The 10,504-nt window shown below is 35.6% G+C and overlaps 1 protein-coding gene across 1 annotated transcript; it reads right to left on the bottom strand.

The window, feature by feature from the left end:
• Nucleotides 1-1,201: 1,201 nt before the first annotated feature.
• Nucleotides 1,202-10,390, bottom strand: LOC106153612 (uncharacterized). The gene is made up of 7 exons (XM_087019111.1): nucleotides 10,208-10,390; nucleotides 8,825-8,898; nucleotides 5,701-6,905; nucleotides 4,913-5,057; nucleotides 2,816-2,883; nucleotides 1,906-1,996; nucleotides 1,202-1,600 (listed from the first exon to the last, which is right to left on the bottom strand). The coding sequence occupies exons 2-7, from the start codon at nucleotides 8,895-8,897 to the stop codon at nucleotides 1,323-1,325; spliced, it is 1,860 nt and encodes a 619-aa protein (XP_086875237.1). The 5' UTR covers nucleotide 8,898; nucleotides 10,208-10,390; the 3' UTR covers nucleotides 1,202-1,322.
• Nucleotides 10,391-10,504: the final 114 nt, after the last annotated feature.

Below are 10,504 nucleotides of genomic sequence, written 5' to 3'. Positions count from 1 at the left end.
GTTATGGGTGCATTTACAATAACTGCAATAAAAATTCATATGACGCATTTGTGTTTGATGTATTTCAAAAGACGCCATTGATAAAAAGTATCCTGTCCTGTTATTCACCCTAAATGAAATGACGTTATGAAGATCACTGGTTATAGTCACATGCACGTTTTTATCCAAGCAGTGAGGCTGTGGGAATAAAGCTGTTGGAAATCTACAACTCTTGTTGTTCTCTTCTCATCTGCGAACCAAATATTGAACCTTACACTTTAATGCAAAATTTTATATACGAATTGAAAGGATTTTGTCTTAGCATTTTATAATATGTTTGACCTACCTCCACACATACTACTGAGCCGTCTGGGGGAAAATTTTAGGGCCATGTCTTCCGACAGAAAACATTAGATGGCTGACAATATAAATGTGGAAATCTGACCGTCTTCCAGAAGACGGCCTAAATCCGCCCCTGATCCAGCTTCTTGGGGCTACCAGTCACCATGCATTGTATAATTATCAAAACCTGCGTGCATGCTTTAATCACTGGTCATGGTAACAAGGATGTCTAATTTAATTTTTCCAGATTTATTTTCATGTACAGACACAGATGTATCTGTACATATAGCTGTCACCTGTGTCTGTCTTCATCAGCATCCTCATTGGCGCCGTGCACTATCAGTGTTATACAAATAAGATGGAAACATTTTACTTTTTGTCTTCAAACTTACAGAACTGATGACTATTTGTTAAATTTTTCAAAAGTCGTACTGTTTTTTTGCTTTTTTTAAAGCATATTTCATACACTATAGTACAAATAAAATGAAAACAGTTTCACCTTTTGTCCTCAAACTTACAGAACTAATATTATTATATGATATTCATAAAATACAGGTCAAAAGTTACTGTTTTTTGCTTTTTTTTTTTTTAAAGCACATTTTATCCACCATTAAACAAATAAAACAAAAACCATTTTATCTTTTGTCTTCAAACTTAGAGAATAGGGTGATGAACATTCATAAGGCATAGGTCAGATTTGAAAATCAGCTGATTGAACTATTTATCAAAAAAAAAGGTGTTGTTTTTTTTCGTTGCCTTTTTCTAGCGCATTTTATCTGTTTGGCAAATTTGCAAACCAGCTTGACTGGATTATTTTCTTTCATGTTGTCTGTACACTTGACAGCTTTGCTGCCTTGTTACTAATAAATGTTAAATAAAATTGAAGATGTAAATATCAATTTATTTCCATCTAAAGCCTACAAGTATGTCTCTACGTGAAATTTTCCAACAGGTGTAATTCTTTACTCAGTTTTGTATTCTCCCGTCTCTCAAAAATCTGCTTAGATTGTTTTCAGATAAGCATGGAACTCTTCCATGGTTGTCTTGGCAACTTTCTCTATGAAATGTGTATCGTTGCTGAGTGCGAGCACCTCCAGCGATACATAGTTTTCTTTGGTTGGATCGTACTGCACGCGCCCAACATGGCGCAGGTAACTATGGCGTTCTCGTAGACGATGGATGCTGGTGGTGAGAATAAGAGGAAAGTTGACTATCATCTCATGGGGGATGTTCATTTCATTGTGAATATACTCAAATCTGTGGACTAGAGAATCAGGCCCTGGGAAAAGAAGTGAAGATGCAGTATTATTTACTTATGAAATTTGGAGATATTAGAAAATGCACTTGTGTTAATAAAGAAGAAATTATACAGTAGTTTATCTTTTTGTAAAGATGAGGTTTTGGATTTTCTGGGTATATGTATAGAAGTAATGGATGGAATAACTATTATATAATAATAACAAAAAATCCAAACCAAAATTAGTGGGTTGTGAAGAAGTTAGAAAAAAATAGATAAAATCCACTTCACTGTAAACACTCACAGAGAAAGTAAAACAAATTGACCAATCGTCCAAGGAAACTTACTAATAGTTAAAATATCTGGCTTTTTTATGACCATCTTTTCTACTTCGTACTGTTCAAAATGAAGCATTTTACAGAGATGGAGGTGATTCAACTGAAAAACAAGAAATCAAAGAGTTATGAAACTGGAAAATGTCAATTTTATTAATTATAATGAATTGTAAGTTATCATATCGTTCATACCCAGGGGTGGATCCAGGATTATTTGAAGGGGGGAGGGGGGGGGGGGTCTGCATGGGGTTTGGGTCCTGCTTAAGGGCCCCCAAAAAATTGGTATTTTAGAGGGCTAGTGGTGCCATTTGGTACATTTTATAACTGATTCAGCTAGTCAAAAGTATAATTTCAAGAGGAAACCATTATTGATGTGATTTTTCTTCAGAAATCAAAGGGGGGGGGGGGGGGTCAGGATCCCCCCCCCCTTTCTAAATCCGCCACTGCATACCAACAGCTAAAACCAGTCTGTGCCATAAACATTTAATTTTACCAGGCATTCAGACCACTGGTTTCCTAAAGTCTACTAATATAAATCAGAATTTACTGGTCCAAACAAACAAAATTTTCAATGAGACATGGCAATTTCCCTTATTGCATTAATTTAGTATCAGTAAAAACAAGACCTTGATTTTATCAAACATTTTTTAGAATCATCATGTAATGGTGACATTTCAGAAAAATAGCTCTTATGAACACAGAGAGAAAAATAAATCTAATGGACACATTTTACCACTGAATTCAGTCTGAAAAATCTGCAGGTCCAAACAAAAATCCCAGTGCATATATAGAACCAGTGACTATGATCATTGCAGACTGTAAAACAACATCAAACATTGATATTTTTAATATAATTACATAAAACAAAGAAATTCATGTGGTTGGATGTCAACAAAGACATCTAAAAAAATGGTACGCTTACCTCAATCACTTCCAGAGGAAAAGAAACAATTTTGGCATATTTTATCACAATCTGTCTCACTTCAACACCTACAAAATAAACCATGAGGTGAGAGATCACACATAATGTCTATGGTTATGACTCATTCTTTTTAATGGGGAAAATTATCAATCTTTCAGATACATAATTTTGGAATCAATGAAAATCACTTTTTAAGCATTTGTGATGCTTTTACTATAAGGAATAGAACTAGAAGTTAGACCCCTTTTCAATTCTGTTGCTACCAATCAATAGGAATGTTCTAATTTTAAGAATTTATGACCTTAAAAATCCAGTATCTGTTAAATTCACAATTTTTAATTCCCTAGTGAAAAGATAAGAGGGTTTTTTTTTTAGTAAATGCCAAGAAAATGCCTTAAATTTAGAAATTCTGGTGAAGTACCCAAGACCCTTTAAAACACTCATTTTGGCTGCGCTGTATTCTGCAGCAAAGTGAGTTTTGGGAAAAATCTGAACAATATGTTATACTCTATATACATTTACAGGACATGTTGATTAAGAGAATTACTAAACCTTCAAGTCATTGGAGGTTAATGGTATTTGTACATTAATTAAACAAGTTTAAATGTGCTAACAGCATTAAAAATGCATATGCAGTGAAAATTCACAGTGCTTGCCCATTTTGGATCACCCCCCCCCCCCCCCCCCCCCCTTTTCAAGACTTGCATGAGAGGTGGAGCATCTGCAGACTTTACGAAAGGCGTCGGACCGTCGGACATGCCTGGCAAATTTCGTCTCGGTCCGATAAAAAATCCTGTATTGTCGGACCTTATGTCCGGCGGGTTTTCAAACTGACTGGGAATGTGTAAATATAAGGAATACGTTGTTGTTTCTTTTCTGGACGATACATTTTTCTTCATTCGAAAAGAGAGACGGAGTGAAAATCTCGGGGAGTTCCCAGCTAATTATACATAATGTATTAACCTCAGTTTCACTCACAAATACTATTTTGTGACTGGCTGAGGTTGGGGAATTCCTGAATGATGTAATGTACAGTCTCGTTTTCGTAATACTACACAACAAAATGGCCGCAACACTTGTGCTCGTGCTATTTGCGTTTTTAGAGACTTGATCCTGTTTCTTAATTATCAGTCGTATACAGTACTCATGGATAAGCCTTTTGCTTAGAAAATGACGTTGTTGAACTTTAAACACTTCGTTGGTGCAAAGCGTGGCAAAAATAAAAACGAAGTGAGGAAGGGAAACGGAAGTTTAATAAAATAGTAAAGAAGGTAGGCCCTGGCGGACTTATAATCTTTAGGAGAGGAAAATAGTGTGTGCCGAGTGTCAGGAGTACTAAAGTTATCATTTTGATCGATAGCAACATAAATGTTACAGCTTTATTACGGGTTCTTAAATTATGGAACATATGTACGTATTTGCATGTACCGTTCATCACGAGTTGGAGAAGGTGCACATGAACTTGATGAAAGCTCACAGTTTGAGTTTCTTTTTATAAAAAAAGAAATAAAATGAAGAAGGAACTTAGACTCGGACTGGACAGTCCCTGTCAAAGCTTCAATTGGATGAAAGGGACTGTCTTACTGTGCTGTTTCAAAATGCATATGTTATTGCCAAAAACAACGTGTGAAATGGTTATCTGATTAACAGACGTTTTTATGGACATACATTTGATATTACTAGCTACACATTCTTTATACTTGTAATGTTTTTAGTCCTTGTGTCATTCCACAGTGTCTTTTTCATTAAATAAAAAACAACTTGTTATGCAAGTAATTTTTTGCCTTTTTTTTTTTTTTTTCTTTCTTATTTTACTTTTTTACAAATAAATATATATCAAATAATTAATATTTGATTTAATGTCAATTATTTAAAACATTAGAAAATACACATGAAAACATGAATAATGGTTTATATTTCTATTATTTTACTTCGGTCTGACAGATTTTGTTTCGGTCTGACAGAATTTTCAAGCTTGTCTGACAGATTTTTTGGCCTTTCGTAAAGTCTGCATCTGTAGTTTACCCAGTCTGGTATCAATGTCTTGGACAGTACCCCCCCTACAACATCCCTCCCCTCCCCCTGTATACAACTTACCTGAGAGGTTGAACGTCTTCTGTAGTTTACCCAGGCGTGTGTCAATATCTTGGACAGTGCGACACAGTAACTTGGGGTCGTTACTCAGAATGACCTGTACATCTTCGGTAGTGAACCTTTTGGAGAGAAAATAGTTGATTCTGACCTGAAAGAAAAATCCACTTGATAATTTAACAGCACAGAATAAATGCATGATAAATATTTCCCTGGCCTGTTTAACTACACAGCTTATGCCTGCATCTTAGATTGCATTTATGTCAGTATCTTTTCTCATGTTTACTTATCTTTTCTAGCATCTTTCTAAATTCTTTTCAGAAAATCTATGCTACATTTAAGCTATGGTGTAACAATAAAAATGAATCAAGGGTGTATCAGTTGTGTATGCTTCTAAATTCCAATCATCTGTGATAAAATTATTTCAGTTCAGCATCTTGCTTGGTCAGTGTAGCCATCTGTACTAAAAGACAGCATCTGACCTTCTTTTTGAAGAACTAATGACAAAATATTAAAAGGATAACGACTCTTCGTATGAGATTTATATTTCATAATGAATGCATTGTAAACAACTCATAGAAATAACTCATTCACTTCAGATAATTTCTTGAGATTATTACAAAAAGAAAAAAAAAAATTAGAAAATAAAAAAAAAATATGAACTAACTTTGAATGTAGAAATCCTTTGTTAAGTATGGGAAAATTGTCTTTTACCCCCAGAAAATTAATTTTTTGGCCAAAATAAACATCTGTTATTCTTATAATAATATTTAAACTGTGGGTCAGTCCCCTACCTCTAGGTCATCAATATCTTCAGTTAGCAGCCATGGATTGATGGACAGATATCGTCCAACCTTCTCCACGCCATGTTTGTTCAGAAACTTCACATACGGAGCCACATCTCGATCAAAGTCCATCTTGAGAATTCTGTGCGCGATTCCTTTCTTCTCCAGCCGGGACAAGTCGACGCCCAGCGCCAGCAGCTTCTGAAGCAGCACCGACTCATTCACAAATGGAACAAAAGAGACAAACTTGCCTGTGTAAAGATTTTGAATGTCGCGCTTTCTCTCTCCCATCTTTCTTTTTGTTTCTCCACTATGGTCTCCCCTCACTGGCCGTTTCTCCATGTACCTGGTCAGGATCTGTTGATACTCGGAGAACGCCAGCGCCCGAAACACAGCTTTGTCCTGGGGTACCTCACATCCTGACTTCTTCAGCTGACTCAGCAACCACTCCGACTTAGGCTTGTATTTGGTTGTTGTCTGATAATGTGTCCCTTTAGTGTCCTGTACCACAGGCATGGGCATTTCTGTGCCAGAACTTTCATACTGCTCAGAATCCAGCTCTGAGTTGGATTGTAACTGGTCCTCATCCTTCCCATCATGCACTGGTGCTGTTACCCATGAATCATCAGTTTCTGTTGGCATTACAGTCGATGCTTCTGTTCCTAACACTGTATCTCTACAAGAATCCTCAGAATCCATCATGGAATTTGAATCCTTTATATCTGTTGCTCTATTTGAGTTTGCCACATTTGTATCATTTATGTCTAAATCTGCTGTGGCAGTGGATGATGTCACACCACTCTGTGATGTCACACTAGTATCTGATGTCACACCACTCTGTGATGTCACACTAGCATCTGATGTCACACCACTCTGTGATGTCACACCACTCTGTGATGTCACACCAGTATCTGATGTCACACCACTCTGTGATGTCACACCAGTATCTGATGTCACACCACTCTGTGACGTTATATTTTCATATATTTCCGTTGTCACATATTCCTCACTAGATGGCACTGTCTTCTCACTGTTGTTTGGAGTGCTGTGTGACCCAAGATCCATGATAACAACCTTGTCCTGGGAAACCATTTCCGTACGTGAGCCCAGTGCATCATGGGATACGGAGGAGTCACCAGGGATTGTGTACTTCTTGATGACATTTTTATCAGCGTCTTCACTTGTACACAGGAATCGTGAGGTGGTCACATGATCTGGAATATGTATTTAAACAATTTGTCAAATAGCATGTTAATTTCAGCAGTTTTACTGCATATAAATTGGTATTATTTCTGATTTCAAAGTTTATATTTATTATTTCTGATTTTCAAATTTCCTTTACACTAAAGCAATCAATATCTGCCATTCCCTTGTAAATGCAATGTCAAATTTTGGCCAAGAAGGCCATTACAGACATGCTGAAAACTCTGAGGGCAATGCAGGCTAATCGGCCTGCTTAGATCTGAATATTGCAGGCCCGGACAAGATATTGCTGGCCCAAATGTTTTTCACATTAATTTGTATATTTACCCTATTTCGCGTAAAAACTGTGCACTTTTAACTTCTGCTTCATCCACTTTAAAAGGACAGTTGAGTAGCAATTAGGTGATTAAAAATCAAATAACTGCATCTTTGAATAGATCTTTTATTGAAGAGACATTTTACTGCTCAGGTGACATCTGGGTAATATATGACTTAAAGGTAAACTAAGGACCAAAAAGGCATCAAAACTCACAGAAAACAAATTTTCCATAGGTAAACTGCAATTTTCCTAGACTAACCTTAAACCAGGCCTTACCTGAGCTAAATCATCCGTCTAAACTACCCAAGAGCACTTTTCCAAGTTTTGAGTTTCTTACAGCAGTTTTAGACAAAATGTCAAATTATCCCAACCTACACATGACTTTAACTTGCATCGAATAAAAGTACTGATGGAATAACAATACTGGGTGGAAAAAATCTTAATATTTAATAGAAGTAGTGATGGAATAAAAGTACTGGGTGGAAAAAATCTCAAAATTTAATAAAAGTACTGGATGGAATAAAATAAATAAAATAAAGAAGAAGAAGAGAAAGAAAAAAACTATTTATCATTGTAAAAAAAACTTTCTGCAGGTAAAATTCACTCAGTATTATAATTTATTTATATTGAAAACAGGATATCCAATTTATTTTCAAAAAAAAAAAAAAAAAAAAAATTGCCATATGTTCTGAATAATGTATCAAAATGTCATTTTTGTCACCGCCTAATGTCATGATGAAAATATATAATACATTCGTGTGAACAGTATCCACGGATACGAGTTCAATTTCATAATCATCAGGGTCCGAAGACACACCAAAGCTGCCTCCAATAGCTATACGCTGTTAGGAGACGTTATTCAAAGTAAATTTATTCTCAGAAATAAGGTTTGTTTTGCATACTGAGTACCTGTACACTCCTAAGGGTTTATCTTACATAGAAGTGTGATTTAACATCGTTTAAATCATAAATCGGCATGAAATAATTGACGTTTGAAAACAGACAAAACTTCTTTGCTGCACTTGAAATGACCTCGTTAGCTATAAATATGATCCTATCACCTTGCGACATGACATCAATCATTCAATATACAGGAGTAGTTGTCACTGTTGAAGGGAAAGCACGTCTATTTATAGAAACTGAAATCAGACAACGCATGTATCGTAGTGTTCAGAGAGCGACTTCTGCTTGACCTACTTTTCAGTTCTGTTTGTCGAACAGTAGGTAATGAGTTGAGAATCTCTTGATTTTCTTCTCATTATACTTCAATTTAAGAAAATAAAAAGCGTGACTTGTACTTGTATAATTTCCCACCGGTACAATAGGTAGTTAATAAACATACTGGTTGGAAGATTTCTGAAAAATTTTAATTAATTAATTAAAATTTTTTATTAAAATAACCGTACTAGGTGAGTCAGAAATTATTGCCGGCCAAATTGGGCCAACATACACTAAAATTTTAAGAATATTGTCGGCCCGACTGCCTGATTGGTGGGTCAAGGGCCGGTGGCCGGAAATTTTCAGCATGTCTGCATTATAAAAATATTGATTGTCCATGCAGTAAATTCAATCAGACTGTGTTACATGATTCTCCTCTTCCCAACTGCTTACATTTTCCACCTGTTCCAAGCTGGCTTCTTATGACGGCCCTCCCAGAGACTAAGTGTCTGCTTATACGCAACATTCTAGAAAGAAAGAATTATATTTCAATGTCATAGTAAATGAACTTAATTACAAGAAGAAATGACAAATTTAAGTTACATACAAAGCAACTGTGGTTCTCCAGTAAGACATATAATTTATTTTTAAAATTTTATTTGTAATTCTAATAGATATTTTAGTTTAAACTACTTATACTAAGTTTGTATTTGACCAAAGTAAACTCAACGCAACAAATCATAAAGCAAATTAATCTATCGTTCAGCAAAAAAAAAAGACAGCTTTTAAAACTGCACATTTTATCAAAATTTTGATTGTAAATTCTCTGTCCCTCCAGTTAATAAATGTCTTCTAAATGACCTACTGTAGTACTGTTACTGTAGTACTGCGAGGACGTCTTTTCACAGCAGCCTAAGTGCTAACCTTTTAAACCTTCATTTCCATGTGACAGTATAGAGTAGATATCAGACCTACCCAGCTATCAGACTCGGCACCAAATGATCCTGAACTCACCAGTAAATCAGACCACACTACCCGTCTTCAAGGTGTGTGTCAGTATGCGCTTTGAAGTATCAGACGCGACACAGCTCTTGCCTAGTACGCAATGTGACAGCGATGATTCTCAGCAGGGTTAGAAAGTATTGCATCTCATCTCAAAATTTGTTCCAGGGTATGATACTGTGAAATGCGCTGACACACACCTTAAAAACGGATAGTGTGGTCCAATATACTGTTGAATTCGGGATCATTGGGTGCTGAGTCTGGTAGCTGGGTAGACCTGGTTCTGCTTCCACAGACTATACATGAATGTATTGTATGAATTATGTGCCGAGTATTTACAGTTATGCTTTCAAAGGAAACAAAAATGTCCGTTGAAATACAATTTTTTTTGAAAATATGAAATGATGTCCTACGGTTAATCTCTTAAATACACTTCCTGAAACTATATGTTGTAGTTTAGTTGGGTTTTGTGGGAAAAAAAGACTTTAACATAGGAGCTATAGTTTAAGGGAAAAAAACCTGAAGTACATTTGTAAAAAACTCGTCTTTAAATAAAGATTTATTTGTGTTGCTATGATAACTGGACTACTGCTAGTGCTAATCCTTTATTTTAGTTATCTTACGGCCAGTAAGCAAATTAATTTGGTGGTAAATTTTTACTAAAGTTTTAGCTTGGATAAATTTGTACAAAATTGTATACAACTCCTTAGATGAATAAATAATCGTGTACTGCAAGTGGCAAAGTCGTCATCCCAATCATTTATATGTGTGTCCTTTTTCAGGACACGAACCTCAATAGTGTAAAATTTTGCACTCAAAGTATCCAAACATTACCTCTTTGCTGGTGAGTAATAAATTTTCCATAGAAATGTCTGATCACACCATGCATCAGCCCATGTGCGTGCTGGAAATTTGATGCACGATGACGATAGATGGCGCTGAAGACACTCATAAAAACTCTGCAGCTGTACACAAAGCCCTCTATTCCGAATAATCGATAAAATAGGGGATGCAAAGTGAATTAGAAAATGAATATATTTTTACGTGAAATAACATTCTAATTGCAGTTTTCTGATCTTAAATAACATAAAAACACACAGAATTTAACTTAAATAGTTTGTCATGATAATT

This window comes from Lingula anatina, chromosome 8, assembly GCF_051362555.1.
Source record: "Lingula anatina isolate TDL-2025a chromosome 8, LinAna3.0, whole genome shotgun sequence".
NCBI classification, from domain to species: Eukaryota; Metazoa; Brachiopoda; class Lingulata; order Lingulida; family Lingulidae; genus Lingula; species Lingula anatina.
This window is presented reverse-complemented; position numbering and strand designations above follow the sequence as displayed.